A 27,548-nucleotide genomic window follows, 5' to 3' on the forward strand; every position below is an offset into this window, starting at 1 on the left:
CTCAGCAACCCTTATTTACTTGAATGTTCGAGTGTAAAAGGCAAATTCAAGCATGAGTTAAGAGCTGAAATTTTGCTTTGTCAAGTGTTGCTGAAAGATAGGCATGTAAGAGAATAAAGGACATGAATAATTGAGAAAGCGGTTCAGATGTTCAGATATGTGTCTGACTCAGGAAAGGAAAACTGAGATGATGAACAAAGAAAAATGGCACATCAGGGTTTGATGTCCTGAGATTGATGACAGTTCTGAGAGAGCTTAGGCAGTATAGCCTAGTATGGAGACCCCAAGCTCTGAGAGTGGAATGACTCCAGGTTCAAATCCTAGCTCAGCCACTTGCTAGCCATGTGGTCCAAGCTTCTGTTTCTTTATCAATAAGTCAGGGCTAATAATAATAATACCTATATATCTACACCTTAGAACACTAAAGATTTAATGAGAAAAGGTACAAAAATTTGACACTTAGTAAGCCGCACTCACTGTGAGCTATTATTATTTCAAGGGCCGTAGATTCCAAATAGAGAGTTGGGTGTAGGATTTTAAGTTTTCAGAGGCAGTGTAGTTCCAGGTATCACCATCGGTATGTTTAAATGAAGGCCATTATAGTGGAGATAGGCAAACCTCCTGATATGAATGGGCTTTAGGATTTCAAATGTTACCATGATTGAGAGTTGTTCTCGTGTGTGTGGAGGCTGAGGTGTCCTCACCTGTAGATCAGCATAGGGAGAAGCTTGGTTGGCTGTCCATGCTAACACAGTTCACAGAGCAGTGAAAAAAACACTACTGGTGTTCATGAAATTCTTTGTTCATTTTTTTTTTTTCTTTTTAGGGCCATACCTGCGGCACATGGAAGTTCCCATGCTAGGGGTTGAATCAGAGCTGTGGCTGCTGGCCTGCGCCACAGCAACACCAGATCCAAACCACATCTGAATCCCATACCACAACCCATGGCAACATCAGATCCTTAACCCACTGAGGGAGCCCCGGGATCGGGCCCACATCCTCATGGATAATAGTCGGGTTCTTAACCTGCTGAACCCTAGTGGGAACACCTCTTTGTTCATGTTTTAATCATGCTTCCAATGGGGTTCAGGACACACAACCCCCAAAATATGGACTTGGCATATCAAATACTTTAAGCTGAAAGTGTTAGAGAAAATGGCCAAAGCAGAAAGTTTCCCTGACTTCCCTCCTACTCCCCCTCACCCATCTTCCCTGAAACAGACTGTAAAACTCTCATAGGAGAGATGCCCTCCCTATACCCAGAGGAAAGAGTATCCTTATCTCTGAAGACAAAGTGGTGCCAAGAAGAATCTGGAAGAACAAGCCTTGCTAAGATTTACTACAATTCCCTCATGCTCCTTAGCTTGTCACCTTCCTCCAGGGTTGTACACTGTTCATCAGATCCAGCATGAACGTACATAGGGGGAGTTCCCTGGTGACCTAGCAGCTAAGGGATCTGGCGGTGTCACTGCTGTGGCTCAGGCCACTGCTGTGGCGCAGATTCCATCCCTGGCCTGGAACTTCTGCATGCCATGGGTGTGGCCAAAAAAGAAAAAAAAAGTACATAGGTCTGTTGCTTTGAGTCTTTTCCTTATGAAAATAGGCTTCAGTGTCACATAAACTTACATTAAATACGCTTGCATGCTTTTCTCCTATTAATCTTTGTCACTTTACTTCTTAGACCCAGCCAGGAACCCTAAGAAGGTCAATGTCATGTTAGCCATGTCACTTAAATTCCTAGTGTATTCCTCTTTGGAACTAGGACAGTAGCTCCTTATTTCTCCTACTTCATGGACTTATTGGAGATTAAATAATATGTATAAAGGAGTTCCCGTCATGGATCAATGGTTAACGAACCCAACTAGTAACCATTAGGTTTCGGGCTCCATCCCTGGCCTCGCTCAGTGGGTTAAGGATCCGGCGTTGCTGTGACCTGTGGTGCAGGTCTCAGATGCAGCTTGGATCCCACGTTGCTGTGGCTGTGGCCTAGGCCGGCAGGTACAGCTCCAATCAGACCCCTAGCCTGGGAATCTCCATATGCCGCCGGTTCGGCCCTGAAAGAAAAAAAAAAGGAAAAGAAAGAAAAAACTTTTCTCTCATATAATTTAATAAAGCATGTTCAAGACCAAAAGCCATTCTTGAGACCTTTTTCTGGAACTTTTTCCTTTCTGTATTCTTTATGAATAGATTTGGAAGTGTTTTTTGTTTTTGTTTTTGTTTTGTTTTGTTTTGTCTTTTTAGGGCTGCACCTGCAGCATATGGAGATTCCCAGGCTAGGGGTCAAATAATAGCTGTAGCTGCTGGCCTACACCACAGCCACAGCAATGCCAGATCTCAGCTGAGTCTGTGACCTACACCACAGCTCACAGAAACACCAGCTCCTTAATGCACTGAGGCCAGGGATCGAACCCGCATCCTCATGGATACTAGTCAGATTTATTTGCACTGAGCCATGACGGGAACTCCCCTGGAAGTGTTTTTATTACGTACCTGCTTGTGTGCTAACGATTTTTGAACATAAAAACCAAAAATTGCAGCTCCAACTCAGTCACTTAACATCTCTGTGACCAGTGCTACTATTAGGCAATTCTTTTTATTTACAGATGTAATAATTTAACATTCGATCTATGCTAGCACTCTGCTTCTGGCTGATGCCAGCCATATCATGCCTGACCACCTATAAACCAGGTAGAATTTTTTCTCTTTGGTATTAGAGAACCTCCATGAGGTCAGATGTGGGCTGAGGGAGAGGCAAACAGTGCAGTAAGGGTAAGTGCTCTTAAGTGTGAGCCAGCGTGGTTAACTTGTCCGTCCTGAGTCCAGTCTCTTGACCTGGCATGTCACTGGGCAAGCCTAACTTGCCTGAGAGCAGCATTTCTGGTTGTTCAATTTGCATGAAGACACGGCCTGAGACCATGGCTAGTGGTTTGAATGGAGGATGAGAGACTTGAAAACAGCAAGATAAGAAACCTAGGAACGAGAAGTTTTAGGAAAGTAGTATGTGGATGGGGGTGGGGCAGGGGTGCATATTTGCGTCTTTTCTGAAAGCTCCTCAGAATCCCTCTTCTGGGAGTTCCCATCGTGGCGCAGTGGTTAACGAATCCGAATCCGACTAGGAACCATGAGGTTGTGGGTTTGATCCCTGCCCTTGCTCAGTGGGTTAAGGATCCCGCATTGCCGTGAGCTGTGGTGTAGGTTGCAGACTCGGCTCGGATTCCGCGTTGCTGTGGCTCTGGTGGAGGCCGGCGGCTACAGCTCCAACTGGACCCCTAGCCTGGGAACCTCCATATGCCACAGGGGTGGCCCTAGAAAAGGCAGAAAGACCAAAAAAAAGGCCTCTTCTGTAGGGAAGGCTCTTATTATCAAGTGGACGACATAGCCTGTACTGTGGATATTGACTAGCCTCTTTGCCAAGCCATCCTAGTACTTGCTCAGTTCTGCTACATTCTGAGACAATTCCACAGCTTAGTTTTTCAGTCTTCAGTAGTGTCTTTTCTGCTGTTCAAACCATCAGTTAAGCATAAGTAACCCTATTTTCAGTTTCTAAGCTCTTTGTTATAGCAACCTGTTCTTGTTGTGATGCAATTACCTCACCAGTCTCTTGATAGTATTACTTAGAAAATTTCTTTTGTTTTTATCCCTTAAGAGTTCATTCTTTTCTTTTTAATGATTTTTATTTTTTCCATTATAGCTGGTTTACAGTGTCCTGTCAATTTTCTACAGTACAGCAAAGAGACCCAGTCACACATACATATATATATTCTTTTTCTCACATTATCCTCTGTCATGCTCCATCATAAGTGACTAGATATAGTTCCCAGTGCTAAATAGCAGGATCTCATTGCTTATCTATTCCAAAGGCAATAGTTTGCATCTATTAACCCCAGATTCCCAGCCCATCCCTCTCCCCACCCCAAGGGTTCATGCTTGACTTTTGGGTTTGGTGCCTCTTTGATGTTGTTAAGTATTACTCAAATGTGTTTACTGCTTGGTTGTCTGTCCTTTTTTTTCTTTTATGAACTCCTGTTTACCTTTCCATGAAGTTCTAATTGTGGTGCCTTTCCTATAATAAGTTCCCTGGGGCCCTGCCTTGTCAGAATGCTTTCTGATGAGATCTGAGCTCTTATCTTTAGTCAGAGATCAGTACCACAATCAACTGTTACCTTAAAAAGTTTTTGTCTTACTCTGATGCTCTTACTGGATATGACATAATGTCAGATTCTATTTCTCTCTCCAACCCTTACACTTCAAAATCTCTTATTGCTGAGCCTCAATTCCAAATAGGGAGTGACTCAGCTCTTTCCAATTTATTCTTTCAATGGCTTATCCATCATCTCCTACCCTATTTTTCCTAAATTAAAATGTCTCTGGAATTCTTCTTATGTCTTCCATAGTTTCCTCTTGCCCTGATCTGGAATATAGGTTTTCTTGTTTCTCTAAGAATCTAACTCATTTGTTTTCCAGCTTTTAGAAATTCCTCCACATTTGTTTATCAGTGGCACCTTTTTTATTTCCTAGAGTCACTTAAGGATTTACTCCTCTATCAAATATAATACAAACTGTTTCATGCCTGCAAAACAGTAGAGATTCTAATATAATGAACACCCAGTAGCATTGAAGTAAGTGTTCCTTGTGTATTCCTCCACTGGAAATGTTTAGAGGGATTTGGGATGGGTTGAATAGGTAAACATGATCAGTTTGCTATATCAAGCCAATCACCACTGGAAGAAAAAATTCAAAACCAAGATAGGAAAGTGTTTGAGAGGATTATTCTGACTTGACTACTCATTGATGTAAATCCTAATCCTCTATTGTCTTAAGGCGTCATGGCCAATGCCGTAAGTTGTTTCTGTGCATGCAATTTCCAATAAAAAAAATTATTGCCTTTGGAATAGATTAGCAATCATATCCTGCTGTGTAGCACTGGGAACTATGTCAAGTCACTTATGATGGAGCCTGATAATGGGAGAAAAAAGAATGTATACATGCATGGGTAACTGAGTCACCATGCTGTACAGTAGAAAATTGACAGAACACTGCAGACCAGCTATAATGGAAAAAATAAAAATCATTATATAAAAAAATTATAAACTCTAATGTGGCTAAGTTCTTCATTTCTAGTGAATCTCAAATTGAGATCTTTCTAATATAATTAAAAAATAATAGATATCTTTGTTATTTTTTTACAGCTAATGTTAAATATTCTTTGACGTCATCTTGTTGTATAGTATTAAAACATTATCTCTGAATTCTCGCATGGTGCAGTGGGTTAAAAATCTGACTGCAGGCGTTCCCATCATGGTGCAGTGGAAACGAATCCGACTAGGAACCATGAGGTTTCAGGTTTGATCCCTGGCCTCGCTCAGTGGGTTAAGGATCTGGCGTTGCCGTGAGCTGTGGTGTAGGTTGCTGACGCGGCTCGGATCCTGAGTTGCTGTGGCTGTGGCGTAGGCCAGCGACTTCAGCTCCAATTAGACCCCTATCCTGGGAACCTCCATATGCCATGGGTGTGGCCCTCAAAAGACAAAAAAAAAAAAAAAAAAAAAAAAAAAAAAAAGAATCTGACTGCAGTGGCTGGGGTTGCCTCAGAGGTGTGGATTCAATCCCAGCCTGTCACGGTGGATTAAAGAATCCAATGTTTCCACAGCTGCAGATCGGATTCAATCCCTGGTCCAGGAACTTCTATATGCCACGGTTGCAGCCTTTAAACAAACAAACAAACAAACAAACAAACAAACAAACCTCTAGCAATAAAGTTTCAAAAATTAGGTAAGTGTTAAAATTGATGGTAATTTTAGTGGCAGGATAAAGAATTAAGATCTGTGTTCATTAACTTCAGAAATAAAATTTTAGTGTCTCAAAAACAAGTACTGTGAGATCTACACTGTATACAGAAATTAGTTTACTGTAGTAAGTATGTGAACATACATCATTCACAGCAGAGCATGATGGGAGACTTCAAGCTAGGGCATGTTTTGGGAATGGAGCTTTGAGGAATGCCCCAGTTCCTCAGAGGAAAAAACACCCTGCCTGGTGACAGTAATATTCTGCCTGTCTAAGATGAGGTACTGATGAGTCAAGGAAAGCTCTTTAAGTGGGGTCTTACATTTATACTTCTAACTGTATCACCCTGAGATTCTCACACAGTTATCCTGTTATAATGTATGGTTCCAAAACGTCTTTTACACCACCAGCATTTTTTTGCTATACTGTCCACAGCGTAGCAGATAAACAGTCAATTTACAAGTCGACAGTGATAACCAGTAATGTTACCAGTCTAGGTCTAGAAAGGACTGATCAGGCCCTAACCTAATACAGGTCTTTTTTATAAATAGAAAATATTGGTAAGTGAAAAATACATTTACCACACCTCACCTGAGTCTATCTGAAATGAGCTCAGAACACTTACATTAGCCTACGGTTGGGCAAATTCAGCAAACACAAGCCTGTTTTATAAAGTTTTGAATATCTCATGTAATTTATTGAATATTGTGCGGAAATTGAAAAACAGAATGGCTGCACGGGTACAGGATGGTTGTCAACGTGGCTGACCAGCAGCTGAGGCTTACTGCTGCTGCCCAGCATCATCAGGGAATGACATACCACATATTGTCTGGGAAAAAGCTCAAAATTCAAAATTTGAAGCATACTGCTTTTGCACCACTGTAAAGTCAAAAAATCAGTAAGTCAAACCACTGTAAGTTGGAGACTGTCCATATAGTCCAAATATAATTGTAGTGGACAGCTCTTTCACCCTCCCTAGGTAGCATCTATCACTTCACCTTAATTCTCCTTTGTGAAACTACCTTCTTGCACTCTAGGCTATCTTAGTAGGGCTGTCAAAGTTCCCGAAGCCACGGGGCAGGCCAAGATCCTAGCTAGGGGAAAGAGACCGATGGGAGTCTGACTCATGAGCCTAATGACACAAGAATTACATCCTAAAAAATGGTACAGTACTTTCGAGAAACAATACATGTCTGCAACAGAGTAGTGACCAAAAACACTTTAATAAAGTTGGCTTTAATCGCCATCCTTTTAAACTTATACTAAGTAGAAGATAAACATTAAACGCACAATTAGTTTTTCCAACTTTAGCAGATATAAATAAAAATGACAATTTTAAAATAAAATACTTAATTCTAAAAGAGAGACTCCTATCAGCCTGAAAACATTGTGACCAATTCCTACTCAGTCACACAAAACTACCTTCTAACGAAAACTGACCAGTGAAACACTTAAGTTGGGTGCTTTTAGCTATGAAGAATTAAACTTAAAATGTGCTCACTCTTTCATCTTCTAATGAAAGATAACTTACTCTCAGAAACAGCCTAAGCATTGTTACAGTAAGTCTAGTTCCTAAAGGAAAATCTGGGCTGAGTTACAGTTTACTTAACTCAGAATCCTTTGAAAATTAGATATGGATCAAAGTATTTACATAAGTTCAAGACTTTAAGATGAAAGGTAACACAGCTTCCTTAACTTTCTTTAGAACACTGAAATTAAGCCTTTGTCACAATCAGTCAAAAACCTTCAGAAACATTTCTTAAATGTCAAATTTCTCTTCACAGACGCTATGTCCATTTTCTTCGTAATCTTCTCTTGTTACCACCATATCTTCAAAATCGTCATTCTCTGATATCAATTTCCCACCTTCCCAGGCATAAGTAATAGGGCTAAAAATAAAGCCAAAATAAATGAACCCCAGTGATTTTACAGAACTGAAACGCCAGAAACATTAATTAGAACGAAAACATGGTGATCTCTACCCAACCTGATTTAACAGAAAATTATTTCAAGTGTGAAAATAAGCATAAACTTCAGAGGAGTAAAGCAAACTCGGAAAGAAAGGAAACTCAGTCACCACTACAAGTATGTGTTCTTTTCATTTTTTTTTTTCCTGTGTCCTGAATTTTTGGATCTTCTAATAAAAAAACAAGAACACAAGCAAAAGATAAAATATGCATAAAAACTCCATAACAACTGAGTCTGACTTCTGTACATAGCAAAGGTATGTCATCTCATCAATTCACAAAGCAACCAATGTTATAACTCCTATTTTATAGATTTGGAAGATGAGGTTCAGAGAGATTAAAACAAAAACTAGGATTTTACCCAAAACTATTTTCAGAGAGTCTGTGCTTTTGCTCCTATATTTTGTTGCCTCTAATAAATGATACATTTAGAAAACACAGTGCATGATAAACCATTACATGGTAGGACACAAGTAAGTAAAATTAGAGCACATCAAACTTTTCTAGTTTAATTTTATGTACAACCAAGGTTATACTTAAGTGTAATTCTACTTCTACTGTTCCTCTGCCTCAATTCAATTTTAAATCTGAAAAATGGTAAAACATTATTGTTGGAGTTCCCATCGTGGCTCAGCGGAAATGACTCTGACTAGGAACCATGAGGTTGCGGGTTCAACCCCTGACCTCACTCAGTGGGTTAAGGATGCGGCATTGCTGTGAGCTGTGGTGTAGGTTGTGGAAGCAGCTTAGATCTGGCATTGCTGTGGCTATGGCTGTGGCCAGCGGCTACAGCTCTGATTCAACCCCTAGCCTGGGAACCTCCATATGCCGCAGGTGTGGCACTAAAAAGACAAAAAAAAACTTATTGTTTTCCTTACTGTATTTACTGCATTTCCTAACCTTAAAAAAACGAGGTCCATATCTATATCAATAATCTATATTATGTGCCATAAGGATTTGATGAATAAAAGAATAAAAATTTCTGTAGATCCTTCAGCTTGTAATGTATAGATGAGTTTCATTTAAAATGCAGGACTGGGGAGTTTCCATTGTGGTGCAGCAGAAATACGACTACTATCCATCAAGATGCAGGTATGATCCTTGGCCTCACTCAGTGGGTTGGGGATCTGGTGTTGCCCTGAGCTGTGGTGTAGTTTGCAGAAGCAGCTTGGATCCTGTGTTGCTGTGGCTGTGGTGTAGGCCAGCAGCTGTAGCTCCAATTCAACCCCTAGCCCAGGAAGTTCCATAGGCCTCGAGTACAGGCCTAAAAAGCAAAATAAGTGAATAAATAAATGCAGGATACAAATCCAATGTGCTTCATATTCTAAAGCGTATGTGAACATTAATGTTAATAAAAATCACTCCAAGGGAGTTCCTGCCATGGCACAGTGGGTTAAAAATCCAACTGCAGGAGTTCCTGTTGTGTCTCAGCAGGTTAAGAACCTGACATAGTGACAGATGTGACTCAAATCCTGCGTTGCTGTTGCTGTGGCTATGGCATAGGCCAGCAGCTGCAGGACCCAATCCACAGCTGTGGCTCATACTCAATCCCTATTCTGGGAACTTCCAAATCTTTCTAATATCTAATGATTGTTCATTCTTTTTCTTTCTTTTTTTTTTTTTTGTCTTTTTAGGGCAGTACCTGTGACATATGGAGGTTCCCGGGCTAGACTTGAATTGGAGCTGCAGCCACAGGGCTACACCACAGCACTGCATCTGCGACCTACACCACAACTCCCAGCAATGCCCGATCCTTAACCCACTGAGTGAGGCCAGGGATCAAAACTGCATCCTCATGGATACGAGTCGGATTTGTTAACCACTGAGCCGTGATGGGAACTCCTGGTTGTCTATTCTTTTATCTGATAGCTATTACATTAAGTGATCAGATAAGGGCCTTTTATTAACTGCTACTGATTTTGAAAAATTCTTCTTTAGCTTCAAAATGAAACTCTAAAATTAAAAGTCAAGTATGTAGAGTCTTATTTGCAATTGTGATATTTAAAACAGTGGGACAGGGAGGGGGAATTATTTAGACATAGATTTGGTGAGAACTCCTGCCTCTAGGTAAAGAGAACTGGATCTTAGTCTGGTTACTGCTACTAACTTACCATAAGGCCTTTACCAATCCACGAACCCTTGTTTATTTACAAAGTAAGTATGCAGAACAGGATGATCTGTAAGCCATTCTAAACAGCTCTAAAATTCTACCTTAATTATCTGCTTTATTTCACAAAACAGGATAAGTGGGATACATACAAAGTGGTTCTGAATTTAAAAAAGAAAGACTACTTAAATATAAAATTTATTTTAAATATTTTAAATTATTTTAAAACATTCCAAAACAACTTATCAGTTGACATAACTTATCTTAATGGTTAAATCCTTAAATTATTATTCCTGATAGAAACTTTCAAGAAATGACACACCTCAGATAAACTGAACAGAAAATAACCTAATTGCTTTGCCTATAAAAATCTTTTAGGAATGAGGACTGATTCACTATAAGGAAGTGATCCTACAATAACTGAGCACCCATTACATACCAGCTATTATGGTTGGTACTTCATATACCTCATCCCCTTTAATCCACTGAAATATAAGGCGTATCATTTTATTTTTTCTTCTGCGAAAAGAAAAATGAACATCCCAAACGTGAAATAAACCTGCCAACATAGTAGAACCAGGCTTTAAACTCAAGTCTGCCTATGGACCTCTTTATCTACAAACTAACTCCCATGACTTGTATCTATTAAAGTTAACACTCACTTTTCAGGCAGCACAACAGAAACATCATAATCTGTTGGAGTGAGACACCGAACTTCGGAGTAAACCCGATCCCTAAATCCTGGGAAAAGAGTATTTCCTCCTGTCAAAACAATGTTCTTAAAAAAATGCGGCTGCATTTCTTTAAAAGAGAAAAAAGGGGAAAGAAACAGGGCATTAGAAAATCAGTTTACTTATCTTTCTAGAGAAATGGGGTTAAGGGCTTAGGTAAAAGCAATTAGGGATTATAGTTATGGGTTGGGAAACCATAGAGTTTTTTAAAACCATACAAATTATAATTTATAATGTCTAAGATTTTACAATGAGGTGGTCATTTATACTATAAACAAACACATGAAATATGAAATATATGATAGGTTTTTAAAAGAAAGGGGCTAAGGTGAGGGGGTTGAACTACTAGCAACTTATCATAGATATACTTTAAGCAATTCATAAATGAATACAATTCTAGTAGTAGACATCAGAAAATTAAAACTGTTCTTCCCTAGAATGGAAGAGGTCTTTATGTAGTGGAAATTATTATCTAGCGTAAAGATGAAAAAGAGATCCTTCATGACATTTTTTGAGAGTCCAAGTTTACATGTTATCTCACTGAGACACACCTATTTATCGTACAATACTTAACAACTAAGAATGAAAAATACCCAATCTATAACAATACTTAAAGAATAGGTCTTATGTTCTACACTCATTAAAGTTACACGATAGCAAACATTAAGTGCTGTATGGTTTGCCAGCATGAAAACACACTGGGAGTTCCCTTTATGGCTCAAAACGAATTTGATTAGCATCCATGAGGACATAGGTTCGATCCCTGGCCTTGCTAGTGGGTCAAGAATCGGGGTTGCCGTGGTTTGGAACCCACATTGCTGTGGCCGTGGTGTAGGCCAGCAGCTGCAGCTCCGACTTGACCCCTATCCTGGGAATTTCTATATGCCATAGGTGCAGCCCTAAGAAGCATGCATGCATGCATGCATGCATAAGTAAATAAGTAAATAAATAAATAAATAAATAAATAAATAAATGAAACGCTATTAACAGGGTTCCTGTTGTGGTTCAGCAGGTTAAGGACCCGACATGGTCTCTGTGAGGATTCGGATTCAATCCCTGGCCTCACTCGGAGGGTTAAGAATTTGGCACTGCCACAAGCTGTGGCATACACTGCAGATGCAGCTCAGATGTGATGTTGCCATGGCTGTGGCATAGTCCCCAGCTGCAGCTCTGATTCAACCCCTGGCCTGGGAATGTCTATATGCTGCAGGTGCAGCCGAAAAAGAAAAAGAAAAACAAAAAACAAAAAATTCTACTAAGCACCACTGGTTAATTCATTAGGAATTGATAGGTACTGGCCATCCCACTTAATGCTTCTGTGCACAAAACAAGGACAGAGTTCTACAATATTAACACTAAGTCTCATGGCATGGCATTAAAGCAACGTAGTACAAAATGTATACTTCATGATGGTAACTTTATATAAAATGTAAAATCAATACAAAATATATGAAAAAAGTTGTGAAATAACTATATTAAGGTGATGGCATTATTCGACTTTCTTCTCTCTTTTTTTTCTTTTAAATGGGAGGAGAGGACATTGCATGTGCCAGATTTTCTCCAATGCCTAGACTGATGTTTATGAACTAGGAAGACAATTTCAAGATAAAAAATACTCCAAAACTCTAGAACATTATTTTTTGGGAGGCCACACCTGCGGCATATGGAAGTTCCCGGACTAGAGGTCAAATCGGAGCTGCAGCTGCCATCTATACCACAGCAATGCCCTATCTGAGCCGCATCTGCAACCTACACCACACCTTGCAGCAAGGCCAGATCCTTAACACATTGAGCAAAGCCTGGGATCAAACCCACATCTTCATGGATACTAGTCGGGTTCCTAACCTGCTGAACCACAATGGGAACTCCCTAGAACACTTTTTAGTGAAGTCATGCATCACGAGAACCTAGACGTAATTGTGAAACACCATACTTCAATCTCATTAAAATTAACTTCTGTAACATTAATCCAAATATAACAGAAAGAATAAAGCAGTCTCATCAACAGCTGAAAACCACTAAATTGTTAAATTTTAAATTTCTATTGTGTGCAAATTTGGCTTAAATTTAAGCTTTTCTAAAACGGATATAGAATTTAATACTCACAGAGAAATGAATTTCTTCAAATTTAAACAGGCTATAATTACTTTCCCTAAATCAAATTTATAATCTAGAGCCAATTAAGAATTATTCAAGTGCATTATTGGATCTGAAAATCTCTGCAAATAAAATAGCTATTTGTTTAAATCATTTAGAAGAAACAGATGACTTCTTCAGGGTTCACTGAGCTTATGACTTTTTTAAAATATCACTGTTCCAAAAAAAAAAAAATCACTGTTCCTCATTATGTTATTTATGTACCTTCAGGTAAGTTCTGAATTGAATAGACAATAGCTTCTGGAATTCCCATTTCTTGAATGCCTATATCGGAAGGATTAAAGAGTATTTCTGGAACAGCAAATCTCTCATTGGCCAGACGAAGAATTTGTTCCCCAGATTTGTATTTTCCACTTAACACCATTTCTTCCCTTGGCTTAAATAAAAATAAGATTAAAAAATTTAAGCTACATTATCCAGCTCACAGGACTCATAACATTTAGTAATATGTAATACTATTATATTAACCATGTTCTTAGAAGTTTAAGGACTCTCAAAATTTAGAAAAATGTGGTCTTCTCTCCTGTTGCCTAAACCACACAGATAAATAACTATTGACTCTAATACAGCTATTCCCCAAAAGATGATCTGGCTTTATTCCACACATTTTAAAACAGAAAGAAAGAAAAGGAGAATAGATGGAAGGAACATCATAGTCCATACTGATTCATTTCTAAAGAACAAAGAACATACTCTAAATAAAAAGTACTTTATCTCATGTCTCTACCTCTATCTACTGTCACTCTCTTGCCTTAGATGTTCATTGAATACTATGGTTTTTATTCTATTAAGACTTCCCCCTTCCCTTGAGCAAAAAGCCTACATCACTAAATTTATTACTTACTCAATCTCTACTCAAAAATCAGTTTCCAAATGATTTATGCAAATACATGGACTTCACTGAAATTCTTTCGTTGTTTTCTAACCCACTTACTCTCTGAGCTGTACTCCTGAAGAGGCCAGAGAAGATAATCTCCTTCTACAACATGCCACATTATTAAAATAATGCTCTCTCTAGGAGGTCCCACTGTGGCACAGCAGGTTAAGGACCCAGTGTTTTCTCTACGGCAGCACAGGTTCAATCCTCAGCCCAGTCCAGTGGGTTAAGGAACCAGTGTTGCCGCAGCTGTGGCAGAGGTCACAGCTGTGACTAGACTTGATCCCTGGCCAAATGCCAAAACTGGCAAAACTGGCTGAAAAAGAAAAAAAGAAAAGAAAAAACAATGGTCTCTCTCAATTTTACTAAGAAATCACTAGCTCTTCTAGACAGTTCCATTCACTTCATTTGACTCATAGATGCAATTTTCCTCCTATAACAGAGAATCTCGCAATCCTTTATCTAAGTATAAAAAAGCATTTTGAAAGATAGCCTTTGTCCTTCTAGAAGTGTCTGTTTCTAAGAATAGCACAGGATGATTTCAATTTTATAAGGCCTCAAGTAGACTTCTCTGAAATCTGATACATATTTCACCTTAAAAATCTGACAAAAAAAATTTTTAATTTCAGACATATAAAAAAGTATAGAAAACCATATAAAACCCATGTATCCATCAGCCAGTTTAATGGAACTTCACAGATAACACTCCCCTTTTAAATCTGGTATTAGCATTCACATACATAGTTCTATACTTTTACTTCATATTTAAACAGTTTTATTTTTATTTATTTATTTATATATTTATTTATTTTGTGTGTGTGTCGTTTTGTCATTTCTTGGGCCGCTCCCTTGGCATATGGAGATTCCCAGGTTAGGGGTTGAATTGGAGCTGTAGCTGCCGGCCTACACCAGAGCCACAGCAACGCGGGATCCGAGCCGAATCTGCAACCTACACCACAGCTCACGGCAACACCGGGTCCTTAACCCACCGAGCGAGGCCAGGGATCGAACCCACAACCTCATGGTTCCTAATCGGATTCGTTAACCACTGCGCCACAACGGAAACTCCATATTTAAACAGTTTTAAACATAAATAATTATTCTTAGCCTGAAGTAATATATATTCTACTAAAGCTTGCTTTTAGACATCATGTTTTAAATGTTTTAGACAGAAACACATTTCTGAGATTTATCCATGATGAGCATGTAGCTCTACATCATTCTCACTGCTTGTTTTAGAATATGAATACATCAAAATTCATCCATTCTTCTCCCATTAGTGACTATCTAGGCTCTCCCCTATTTTTCACTCTTTTTTTTTTTTTTTTTTTTTTTTTGTCTTTTTAGGGCCACACCCACGGCATATGGAGGTTCCCAGGCTAGGAGTCAAATCTGAGCTATAGCCGCCGGCCTACGCCAGAGCCACAGCAATGCCGGATCCTTAACCCACTGAGCGAGGCCAAGGATTGAACCCGCAACCTCATGGTTCCTAGTCGGGTTCGTTAACCACTGAGCCAGGATGGGAACTCCCTGTTTTTCACTCTTTTAATGTATTCTGCAATGAACATTACCATAAATGTCTCCTTGTGAAAATATCTCCTTGTGTTTAAATTTCTGACCAAAGATTTTTACCTTCCTAACAGTCCTTATCAAGCAGTGACTAGAAGGGCCAACTTTGCATTTACCCCAACACAGAACTGATAGTTTACCTGAGCTGATCAAAGATAGGGAGAAATTGGAGTTCCCATCGTGGCGCAGTGGTTAACAAATCTGACTAGGAACCATGAGGTTGCGGGTTCGGTCCCTGCCCTTGCTCGGTGGGTTAAGGACCTGGTGTTGCCGTGAGCTGTGGTGTAGGTTGCAGATTCGGCTCGGATCCCGCGTTGCTGTGGCTCTGGTGTAGGCTGGCAGCTACAGCTCCGATTCGACCCCTAGCCTGGGAACCTCCATATGCCATGGGAGCAGCCCTAGAAAAGGCAAAAAGACAAAAAAAAATAAAATAAAATAAAATAAAAAATTAAAAATAAATTAAAAAAAAAAAACAAATAGGGAGAGATTACTCTGCTCTGCCATCGAAGATAAACTCTTTGCAACACTTTGAATGTGCACTGGAGTTTGCCCTTTTCAACCACAATCTGATATCAGATCAAACATGAAAAAAATTCTGCTCTGTGTCAGCTGTGTCAGTAACATTCACAAGAGGCAAATAACCAACTTCTAACTGGACTTAAACTAAACGAAGCAGAAAAGGGTAAACCATAATGTAGGCAAGGATACTGTTTATCTCCAGATTTGTCCCATGGACTATCATTTGGCAGAGAGTTCTTTTTCTAAATAACTTTAGTAGAGATATTTATTAATCGTTCATATACTGGTGCCTGGAGAAATGGCTACCAGGCAGGAAGGGAGTTATCAACAACTGTAAGATCCCACCGACCCCAACTGGATGCTTTTCAAATCTGACTGAGGTGGTCACTTGAAGAAATATCACCGACCATTTTTTAAATTACCTTACAGAAGCCCTTTTTAATTGTACTAAAGTCAGGCAAAACATAGTCTATCATGACTGTATTTTCTTCTCCTTTCAACCTGAAAAACAAAAATAAAGATTTATGAAATATTTTAACTATATGTACTATTACTCAAGAATCAACTTCCCAGTTCTTAGGTTACCATTATACATACTTGGCAATATCCATGTCTCTATAAAAATCCTGAGACACATAGCACACATCTTCTTTCACTTGATTAATCACATGTGTTTCATCCATAACATGTAATTGCCTAAACGGAAATAAAAATGGTAAAGTTGGAAATGGAAAAAATTTAATATAACTTACAATTAGCATTTAAAAATTTTTTCTGGAATTAAATTTTCAAGCAATGGATTTTAAAAAAATATTAAATTCATGAATGTGTACAATATCTTTGACTTTATGGAATATTCAGTCCATTACCTTATTTAATCTCCACACTGTCCCTCTGAGAGCAAACAGTCCAGTTTGCAGGAGACTGAAAGGAGATTTTAAGTGGCAAGGATTATCTAACTAAAGGGCAAACTCTTTCTTCCAACCATTCTGAATAGAATTATGCTAAAATGTCTTAATTCCTTGTCCTTTCTTTTCCAATTATAGAAGTATTGTTAGCTGCACATAGCACTTGGCACAAAGTAGATGCTTAATATATATTTGATGAGTGAATCAAAGAAAACACAGGCTTAATGTAGAAAATAAAGATGTTTTTAAAAACAGCTAAAATGTGAGGCTATTTCCTCTGAATATTTTTCTCTGCACATAGATACATAATACATGTTTACTTTTTATATTTTAGACTAAACATATGTGTATCTCATAAACATTTACTTATGCTATTACATATACATACTTTTTTTTGTTTTGTTTTGTTTTGTTTTTTAGGGCCACACTCGTGGCATAGGGAAGTTCCCAGGCTAGGGGTCTAATCAGAGCTGCAGCTGCCAGCCTACACCACAGCCACAGCAATGCCAGATCTTAACGGTGTCTGTGACCTACACCACAGCTCACAGCAGTGCCGGATTCACTCACCACTGAGTGAGGCCAGGAATCAAACCCACATCCTCCTGGATACCAGTCAGTTTTGTTACCATTGAGCCACAAAAGGAACTCCTACATAGTCTTTAAAAATATGACTTAATGCCGTATCATACTTCAACCAGAGGGATTATCAAAATGTATTTATGTGTTAATATTTGGGGTTTTTTAAAATTTAATTTTATCTTTGCTTTTTTAGGGCTGCACTGCGGCATATGGAAGTTCCCAGGCTAGGGGCTGAATTGGAGCTGTAGCCACCAGCCTATGCCACAGCCTCAGCAATGCCAGATCCAAGCCACATCTGCGACCTACACCACAGGTCATGGCAATGCCAGAGCAAGGCAAGGGATTGAACCCACTGAGCAAGGCAAGGGATTGAACCTGCATCCTCATGGATACTAGCCAGGTTCGTTACTGCTGAGCCATGATGGGAACTCCTTTTTTTTTTTTAATTTTTATTAATGTTCATTTATATTTTAATGTTCCAAATATTGAAAGTTTAGGTCAGGGAGGAAAGATACTTGGGTGCTTATAAACATGGACTTTGGAGTCAGAGACTCAGGTTCAATGACAACTGAGTAGCCAAGTTATTTTATCTCTTTGGGACACAATCTCTTCAACTCTAAAGAGGTAATAAGGTCAACAACTTAAAGCAGCACTAAGAAGTAAGGCTTTAGGAATTCCCGCAATTGTGCAGCGGAAAGGAATGTGACTAGAAACCATGAGGTTGCAGGTTCAATCCCTGGCTTCACTCATGTGGGTTAAGGATCTAGTGTTGCCGTAAGCTGTGGTGTAGGCCACAATGTGGCTTGGATCTGGCATCACTGTGGCTGTGGCATAGGCCAGCAGCTACAGCTCTGATTTGACCTCTAGCCTGGGAACCTCCATATGCCTGAGGTGCAGCCCTAAAAAGCAAAAAAAAAAAAGAAGGAATTATTATTTTCTTTATGGCCACACATGCGGTATATGGAAATTTCTGGGCCAGGGAAATTTCTAAGCCATAGCTGTGGCTACACTGGGTCCTTAATCCACTGCAGAGGGTGGGGAATCGAACCTGCATCCTGGCATTGCAGAGATGTCACCGATCCTGTTGTGCCACAGCAGGAATTCCCTTATGTTTTTAAACACAGTAAAATTTATAACAATAGCATAATGGGAGATCCCCTTGGGGCTCAATGAATTAAGAACCTGACTAGTATCCATGAGGATGCAGGTTTTATTCCTGACATGGCTCAGTGCATGAAGGATAGAGCATTGCTTCAAGCTACAGTGTGGCTCAGATCCTGAGTTGCTGTGGTATAGGCTGGGAACTTCAGCTCTGATTCAAACCCCTAGCCTGGGAACTTCCATATGCCACAGATACAACCCTAAAAAGGAAAAAAAAAATTGCATAATAAAATTTAGGAGGCAAGAGAAGAGTTGGGAGATGACTGAGTACATTAATTTTTCTTTTTCTTTTCTTTCTTTTTTTGCTCTTTTGTCTTTTTAGGGCCGCACCCACAGCATATGGAGGTTCCCAGGCTAGGAGTTGAATTGGAGCTATAGCTGCCGGCCTACGCCACAGCCACAGCAATACCGAGGGATCCAAGCCACATGTGTGACCTGCACACAGCTAATGGCAACAGTGGATCCTTAAACCACTGAGCAAAGCCAGGGATTGAACCCACGTCCGCATGGATGCTAGTCAGGTTTGTTAACCACTGAGCCACAACAGGAATTTCCATTTTTCATCTTTTAATAGGAGACAGTCAGCTAATACTGGCTAATCCAGAAACATATCAATATATTATTAAGGCTTGTAGAGATTAAAAAAGAATAAAAGATAAACACGGTTCAAATATTATATTTTGTATGGAGTAAAACTGGTAAGAGAGAAATGGAAAGGCGAGACATTTATTTTCCTTTTAGACCCTTATTTCATTACATACATTTAAAATTTTTTTTATAAAATATATGTAGATTTATAACTTTGAAATATTAAAAAATATTAATGTATTAAACTGGAATTTGAAAATGCCTTTTTTGTGGATACTACTATTTCATATGCTAGAAAGCTTTTCAACTTGAACACAATTAGTATTTCTGTATGTGATAGAGATTTTTTAAGCAATAATATAGGATTGCCACCTGAACTAAGAAGTAAAAGTAAGGAATAATTTTAAATTACTTTAAAAAGCTCATCCCCAGCATACCATCCTTCCAAAGAATCAAAACTAAATATTACCTGTAAGATATGATCTCCTTTAGATGATTGGTTAAGAGTTTTCCTCCCACATTTATTCTAAAAAGAGAGAATTCAGATTTGGTTCAGTTAGCACACATTTCATTCAGTTTTATTCTAAGAAATAACATGAAAATTCAGTGTAACTCACCGAATAATTGCTTCTTTTTTCTTTTTACTTCTACAATAAGGAACTATATGTGTAAAGGAATATCCACTATCTACAATGATACAGCATAATTCAGAAGGATTATCTCGGAAATACCTATGTGCACTGAGAGCCCCAGCTATTAAAAAAAGATAGAGAAAAAATAAACACATTGAATTAAAGTATAATTAATTTAAAGCAATAAATAAAGAAAGGTAGCAAAGTAAGGGAAGAACAAAGACAGAAACTTTCCTTTATTTATAAGAAAATGTTAATTTAAAATAATATTCCTAATTGTCACAAGCTCTTTGCAAGGTTTAAACATTAAAGCATCACGTTTTTGTAGAAAATATGACTAAAAAAATGTGATCAACTTTTAAAGGTAAATATTCAGTACATAGCTTTTTTTTTTTTTTTGTCTTTTTGCTATTTCTTGGGCCGCTCCTGCGGCATACGGAGGTTCCCAGGCCAGGGGTCGAATCAGAGCTGTAGCTACCAGCCTACACCAGAGCCACAGCAACTCGGGATCTGAGCCGCCTCTGCAACCTACACTACAGCTCACTGCAACGCCGGACCGCTAACCCACTGAGCAAGGGCAGAGATCGAACTCGCAACCTCATGGTTCCTAGTCGGATTCGCTAACCACTGAGCCACAACGGGAACTCCCCAGTACATAGCTTTTAATAATTATTTTAGTAGCAGATAATTTTATTGAGCATTTACTACAAACTGGGCACTATTCTAAACCCCATTAGTGTGTGTGTTTTAATCCTCACAACAATCCCATTTTACAGATGAAGCAGCACAAAGAAATTAAATAACGTGCCCAAGGTCACATGATCAGAAAGTTAACAGAGCTAGGATTCAAACCTACACAGTGTGACTCTATAGCAGGATATCTCGGCTTCAGAACTACTGACATTTGGGGCCAGATAACTCCTTCTGTTGGCTGCTTCACTGTGCAATGTAAGATGTTAAGCAGCATTCTGTGTCTTCTACCCACTAGATGCCAGTAGCACCCTCCTGCCTGTGATGAAAAACATCTCCAGGTACTGCTAAACGTCTCAAGAAGCAAAACCACCCTTGGTTGAGATCAGGCTCCTCCGGCTTATGCTCCTAACCACTATGGTATACTGCTGCTTATACAGACTTAAATTCTGCAAACTAAATATGTGAATATTTTCCTTGTACAGTCAGGTAATATAATTCTAGCCCTTAATAAACTTAACTAGGGCCCATCTAGCTTTAAATTCCACACTTTATTTCCTTCAAATCTAAAAGAATGTCACCCAATAGTCTTAGATTTTAAGTGTTTCTTTATTCATATTCACAAAACTTAAATTTTAATCAAAACTTTACCTCACCATTTACTCTTAATACTGCTTGGAACTGGTATTCTTCAAATAAGATTTCATTCATTGATTCTTGAATTGAAGTGAAGTTAAAATATGGTTCTGTGATAATAATATTAGTGTCTAAAAAATCAACCTATGAAAGGAAAAAAAAATTCCCAAAGTTTTATAACTCTGTAGTTATAAACACTTGCTTTACACATATAAAAAAACTTATTTAATCCTCACAATAATCCTACAAGACACATTGTATTTTTATTTTATTTTCATTTATTTATTTTGTATTTTAGGGCCACACCCACGGCATAGGGAGGCTCCCAGGCTAGGGGTTGAGTCAGAGCTGTAGCCACAGGTTAACACCAGAGCCACAGCAATGCCAGATCCAAGCCACGTCTGCAATCTACACCACAGCTCATGGCAACGCCAGATCCTTAACCCACTGAGCAAGGTCAGGGATTGAGCCTGCATGCTCATGGATACTAGTCAGATTTGTTTCCAATGCACCACGATGGGAATTCCTTATTATTATTTTAAAAGGTGAGCAAACTAAGGCATGAAAGAGTTGAATGAGTTACCAAGGTCCATATAACTAGTTAGTGACATACCTAGGATTTGAACCTGGAAGTCTGGTTACAGAACTCATGCACTTTGGAGCTCCCATTGTGTCTCAGCAGTAATGAAGCCGACTATTATCCCTGAGGATGAAGGTTCGATCCCTGGCCTTGCTCAGTGGGTTAAGGATCTGGCATTGCCATGAGCTTTGGTGTAGGTTGAAGATGTGGCTCAGATCCCGTGTTGCTGTGGCAAAGCTGGCAGCTGCAGTTCCAATTCAACCCCTAACCTGGGAACTTCCATATGCTACAGGTGCACCCCTAAAAAGCACACACACACACACAAAAAAAAAAGAAGCAGAATTCATGCACTTCAACTATTATTTGATTTTAACTCTCTTAATGGTAGCATTCATAAAATGGCATGGTCAAATTGTTTAAATATAATTATAGTAACGAATGATACAATTAATTAAAAGCACTGAGGCTGGGTTGTTTGTTTTTTGTTTTAAGTTAAAAGGTGAGAGAAGTTCCCATCATGAAGCAGTGCAAATGAATCCGACTAGGAACCATGAGGTTGCGGGTTCAATCCCTGGCCTTGCTCAGTGGGTTAAGGATCTGGCATTGTGGTGAGCTGTGGTGTAGGTGGCAGATGTGGCTTGGATCCTGAGTTGCTATGGCTGTGGTGTAGGCTGGCAGCTGTAGCTCTGAGTGGACCCCTACCCTGGGAACCTCCATATGCTGTAGGTGTGGCCCTAAAAAGAAAAAAAAAAAAAGAAAAAGAAATCTGAAGTAAAATTTTAATCTTGTTTCATATAAACATCTCTTCTCAACCTCAAATTCCACTTCAAAATGGAGATTCTATTCACTTGCACTTATTTGGAACATCAAAGCTAAGGATAGTAGATTAAATAACAAATATATGGGAGTTTCTGTTGTGGCTTAGTGGGTTAAGAACCTGACTAGTATCCATGAGGACGTGGGTTAAATCCCTGGTCTCACTCAGTGGGCAATCTGGCATTGCCGTGAGCTGCAGTGTAGGTCACAGACACAGCTCAGATTTGGCATTGCTATGTTTACAGCATAGGTCACAGATGTGGCACAGACCAGCACTGGCAGCTCCAATTCAGACTCCTAGCCTGGGAACTTCCATATACTGCAGGTGCGGCCCTAAAAAGAGAAAACAACAAACAAACAAAAAAATGCATATATAAGAAACACAGTGAAAAGTCATAAATCCTAAAATTTAAGTTCTACTTTTTCATTTAAATAAAACATGGAAATAGAAATTTGAATACATACTCCAATTTGTTACCTGATACATTTCTTTTCCAAAAAGGTAATCCCAAACTTGTCTTTGTACATCCCAATTCACCAAGTAGCCCTAAAAAAGTTTTATAAATTTAGTTATCAAAAATAGTCGAACAATTAAAAAAAAATACGATTAACATATTCTAAATCACTGATTCCTATCTCTTTATTGTTACTTTCACCAGCCTAATGCTGTTTGAATTTCAAATATATTATACTGGTATGTTTCTATCCTTTTAAAACTTGAAAATATTACACATTAATAATAACCAAAATGTCAAGAGTTAAAAAGACACACCAACATGTAGAGATGCCTCTCTATGGTTATTTTCTTTAATGTGTTCATTTCATTTAGCTTTAACATAAACAAGTAAAATTCAGTACCAACAGTCAGTAACTAAATCATTGTCATTTATTATTTTTATCTCCAAGTATAGTAGATAATTGATCATGATTATTTATTTTTAACAGCAGTTTAAATCCAATTTTTGGTTTTAACAAGATCATAAATTTCAAATAACTTTTTCTAAAACATATGAAAATATTTCCATACATATAAAATCTTATATAGGCATTTCAAATTATCTTTAAATTTAGGTCTTTAATGCTAGAGATGATATACAGTGGGATTACCTTCTGAAAAGGAAGGATATAAAAGAGTCCAGAAGGGTCCTTTATTTCATCTATCTGGTTAGCAGTAAAAGTTTTGAGGCGTGCTGTTTTTGATCTGAACTGACAGTTAGGAATTACTCTATAAACAAAGAAATAAATAAATACTTAGTTCTTAAAAATGCACTTAGTTAACCACCACCCTTGATGTCAAAAAATACCAAAACCAGTGTTTCTCATTCTGTCTTCAAATAATAATCTTTTGTAAAGGTTCTAGTATATACAAGGTTCTATATTGGACCCATTATCTTTCTCAAATAATCCTCAAGATAACCTTATAGGTGGGTATTGGTTCTGCTACTGCACAGGTATGAAGAAGGTGCTTAGGTAAAGTTCCTGGAGAATTCTTTTTTTTTTATTTTTTTAAATTTTTATTTATTTATTTATTTTATTTTATTTGTCTTTTTCTAGGGCCGCATCTGAAACATATGGAGGTTCCCAGCTGGGGGTCTAATCAGAGCTATTGCCTCATGGTTCCTAGTCGGATTCGTTTCCGCTGCACTATGATGGGAACTCCTCCTGGAAAATTCTTAATACCATCCTGGTTTAAAAAAAAAGGGGGGGGGGGGCAGGGAGTTCCCATCGTGGCTCAGCAGTAACAAACCTGACTAGTATCCACTAGGATGTGGGTTCAATTCCTGGCCTTGCTCAGTGGGTTAAGTAAGGATCCTGTGTGGCTGCAGCTGTGGTGTAGGCTGGCAGCTACAGCTCCAATTTGACCCCAGCATGGAAACTTTCATATGCCACAGGTCAGGCCCTAAAAAGACATAAGAAAAAAAGGGGAGAGCGGAACAAGTTCAGCATTCTAACCAGAAACTTAAGTTTCCAATGAGTCAAAGATTTTCAATCTGTAAGATGCTATAGGGTACACAAGTAGGAAGTAGTTTTAAATACGGTTGTTACCAACCATGAGTTTACAGTCTGGTTAGGAAGACAAACTAGAGCCATGATCAGTCATACATGTGTACACATGTATGGTTGTGTACACACACACACACACACACACACACACACACACAGAAGAAAGGGGGACAGAGTTTATCACCCCAAAACATGCCACTTTAGCATTAGGACTATTTTGAGTTAAAAGCATCAAAATCCTTTTATTAATCGGGGTGATATTGTAAAGATGTTTTGTACCTGATATTTCACTTACTATATTGCCATTTTCTCTATGTTTAGTCTTTGAGGACATGATTTTTAAAACCTGCATTGTAGCCAATCTTATGGCTATAATTTAATTGTAATTAATTTACTATTCTTGATTATTTAGCTTGCTTCCTCCTCTTTTTTTGTCACCATACAGTGTCTATAAATGATACAGAGAATTCCGGGAGTTCCTGTAGTGACTCAGCAGTAACAAACCAAACTAGTATCCATGAGGCCATGGGTTCAATCCCTGGCCTCACTCAGTGGGTTAAGAATACGGTGCTGCCGGAATTCCCGTCATGGCTCAGTGGTTAAAGAATCTGACTAACATCCATGAGGACTCAGGTTTGATCCCTGGCCTTGCTCAGTGGCTTAAGGATCCGGCATTGCCGGGACCTGTGGTGTACTTGCAGATGTGGCTCGGATCCTGCGTTGCTGTGGCTGTAGGCCAGCAGCTATAGCTCTGATTCTACCCATAGCCTGGGCACTTCCATATGCCTCGGGTGAGCCCCTAAAAAAAACACCAAAAAAAAAAAATGATACAGAGAATTCTGTACCTACTCTTATCAGGAACTCATAAATTATTCCTCAGGTAACTAATAAGAGAATAGCTGTTGGCAGACAAGAACAATGATACACATTGCCAAAATAAGACCGTAACAATTTACATTCCTATGCAGTTTGTTCTCTCAAAAATGAAAAGAGGTAAGAAGGGGAAAAAGTGTCTTGTGAGTATGCCAGAATAAAAGCACATCTTTAAATTTGCTTAGTCTTTTTTTGTCTTTTTAGGGCCGCACCTGCAGCATATGGGGGTTCCCAGGCTAGGGGTTGAATTGGAGCTGCAGCCGCCAGCCTATACCACAGCGACAACACGGGATCCAAGCCGTGCCTGAGACCTACACAGTTCACCGAAACGCCAGATCCTTAACCCACTGAGCAACACCAGGGATCAAACCCATGTCTTCACGGATGCTAGTCAGGTTCATTAACCGCTGAGCCACAGACAGGAACTCCCTACATTTGCTTAGTATTTACTCAAACATATATACTTCACGAATGCCACTATAGTATTGCTTAACTGAGTCAAGTGCCAAGCCAAAGAGCACTCGGAAGGGCTTAAGTACAAAGCCTCAAAGTCTCTAGCCACTAAGTGGTTTTCACACTTTTGGAATCCATAGAACCCTTTGAGGAGCGGACGAAAGCTGTAAAACGGAGTTCCCTTTGTCGCTCAGCGGTTTATGCCTGGGAACTCACATGGAGATGGGTGCGTCCCTAAAAAGCCAAAAAAAAAAAAGCTGTAACAGTGTCCCTAAGAAAATGCATAAACACACAAAATGCCCATGATTCCTGAGGATTCATGAATTCATGAACTTTGCGCAGGGAACCCTCCCCCTATGTCCGGAACGGCTTCCCTACAAGCCTATTTTCCTGAGCCATTTCCTGTTATGAAACAAAACACGCGACCCACTTCCGGGGCCCAGGGGCCCAAAATTAATAACAAAGTCCCACTTCAAAGCATCCCAACAGCCCGGCTCCAACCACGGCATCCCTCTGGCTGAATGAGGGCCTCGCAGGGGAGTTTACTGACATCCCACGATGAAGCGCAGCATCTGTAACTTATTAGGTCTGTAGGCCTTGTCCCTCAGAGGAACCGTACACTTACGAGACATTTTCATGGCTGTAACCAATTTTTGCATTGTAGGCTCCGTTATCCAGTACTAAGGTCGTCATTTTAACACGAAAGACACCAAGGTAGCTTTCCTTTCCCAACCCTTCTGCTCACGCTTTTTCCGGTACTCTATGGTTTGCACCCAGGGAGCCGAAAGAGCGCTTCCTGTATCCCTTAGCAACTGAGGACGCCGGAAGTCAGAAAGTGCTTGGCCTCGCGCGACTTGTCTGCAATTGTTTTAGGGTGCTTCCTATCCAAACTCATGTAAGTCCTGGCCAGATTCAATAAAAGGAAAATTGCTGCTTTTTCCGCCCAATGCGTGCTGCCTTTACTTTGCAGCTTAAGTCGCTCTTGGAAGTTTCTTATAATGCCTGTAAGGAACTAGCATTGAGGGGTTTGCTGGGCAAACGTTAGGGGTGCATGTGTATTCAAATGGTATTGTTTAGACAGTGACATTGAAACTGACAGCATTAAGGGCCTGAACACAAAATGGGACTTGCACTTAGGTGCTGGGGACCAGAGTCCACGTTTTAAATTAGCATTCACCCAATGTCTGGACTTAATGACGTTCAGGTTCTTAATGCCTCTGAGCAGAAGGAATTCAGCGACAGACAAAGTGATAGGCAAGAAATAGGTTTATTAGGATAGAAGCTTAGGAGAGATGCAAGCAGGCAGGCAAGGAAGCTCTGCCCCAGGAGGATACTGGTGGGCTACAGTTTTATCATCCAAGGGGAGTGGGGATCAGAAAAGACCGCCTCTTCCTTTACTAGCTCCTCCTTGATATCCGGTAAGGTGTGTATTCAAATCAGCAAAAGGGTGGTCCTCAAATTCCTTCCCAAGGTCTGAATCTGAATGCAGGCCTCATCCCATCCCCCACTCAACGACCTAAGGCAATTCTCGCACCTCCCCTAGTCCAGCAAGCCTGCCCTGTCCTGATGGCTTCTTTGAGCAATTTATTAACTTACAATGACCTCCCAAAATCCCCTAGATTTCCCTCTCTCTCTATGATCCTTTATTAGGACTTTTACAACTGCCTGTGCCTACTCCATCCCCATCAAAGTCGTTTGAAGAATAAATTGCAAAACCTTATGCACCATGGAATTGGATAGGAGGACTCCAGCTTCATTACTTGCCACTGCCCATCCGACTGTATCCAACCACCCTGTTACAAATATGCTGTTCCGTCAACAGCCGTGCTTTCTAGCACTCACATTCTTCCCTGTCTACTTGTCCTTTTGGATGGGGCTTTTTTTTTTTTTTAATGGCCACACCCCTGCCTTATGGAA

General features: G+C 39.4%; 1 protein-coding gene across 10 annotated transcripts; it reads right to left on the reverse strand.

Moving 5' to 3' along the window:
* Window positions 1–6,988: 6,988 nt before the first annotated feature.
* Window positions 6,989–26,393, reverse strand: ACTR6 (actin related protein 6). Of its 10 annotated transcripts, none has more exons than XR_014804274.1 (11): window positions 26,257–26,393; window positions 23,409–23,526; window positions 22,780–22,848; window positions 20,926–21,049; window positions 19,565–19,700; window positions 19,417–19,473; window positions 16,309–16,407; window positions 16,134–16,212; window positions 12,951–13,122; window positions 9,575–10,659; window positions 6,989–8,430 (listed from the first exon to the last, which is right to left on the reverse strand). XR_014804274.1 is itself a non-coding variant. In XM_005664212.4 (11 exons), exons 1-11 carry the CDS (start codon window positions 26,322–26,324, stop codon window positions 7,544–7,546), a joined length of 1,131 nt encoding a protein of 376 aa, XP_005664269.1. In that variant the 5' UTR covers window positions 26,325–26,393; the 3' UTR covers window positions 6,989–7,543. The 10 variants fall into 10 exon arrangements, 7 of the variants coding, with proteins under 7 accessions (XP_005664269.1, XP_003355720.1, XP_084813625.1 ...); XM_005664212.4 differs by having other exon boundaries at window positions 6,989–7,673; window positions 10,521–10,599; XM_003355672.5 differs by having other exon boundaries at window positions 6,989–7,673; window positions 10,521–10,659.
* Between the last annotated feature and the right edge of the window lie 1,155 nt (window positions 26,394–27,548).

Source organism: Sus scrofa, chromosome 5 (assembly GCF_054392235.1).
Source record: "Sus scrofa isolate SSC_HxYL_T2T_F1_AM1 chromosome 5, Sscrofa_HxYL_maternal_Yorkshire_Landrace_v2.0, whole genome shotgun sequence".
In the NCBI taxonomy this organism is placed as follows: domain Eukaryota; kingdom Metazoa; phylum Chordata; class Mammalia; order Artiodactyla; family Suidae; genus Sus; species Sus scrofa.

Coding starts and splice junctions, on each gene's coding strand:
- ACTR6 (XM_003355672.5), bottom strand. CDS start 26,324: ATGACGACCTTAGTACTGGATAACGGAGCCTACAATGCAAAAATTGGT. Junction 16,408..19,416: donor AAGGAGATCATATCTTACAG/GTAATATTTAGT, acceptor ATTTCCGTTTAG/GCAATTACATGTTATGGATG. Junction 7,674..10,520: donor TCTGTTGTGCTGCCTGAAAA/GTGAGTGTTAAC, acceptor CTTTATTTTTAG/CCCTATTACTTATGCCTGGG.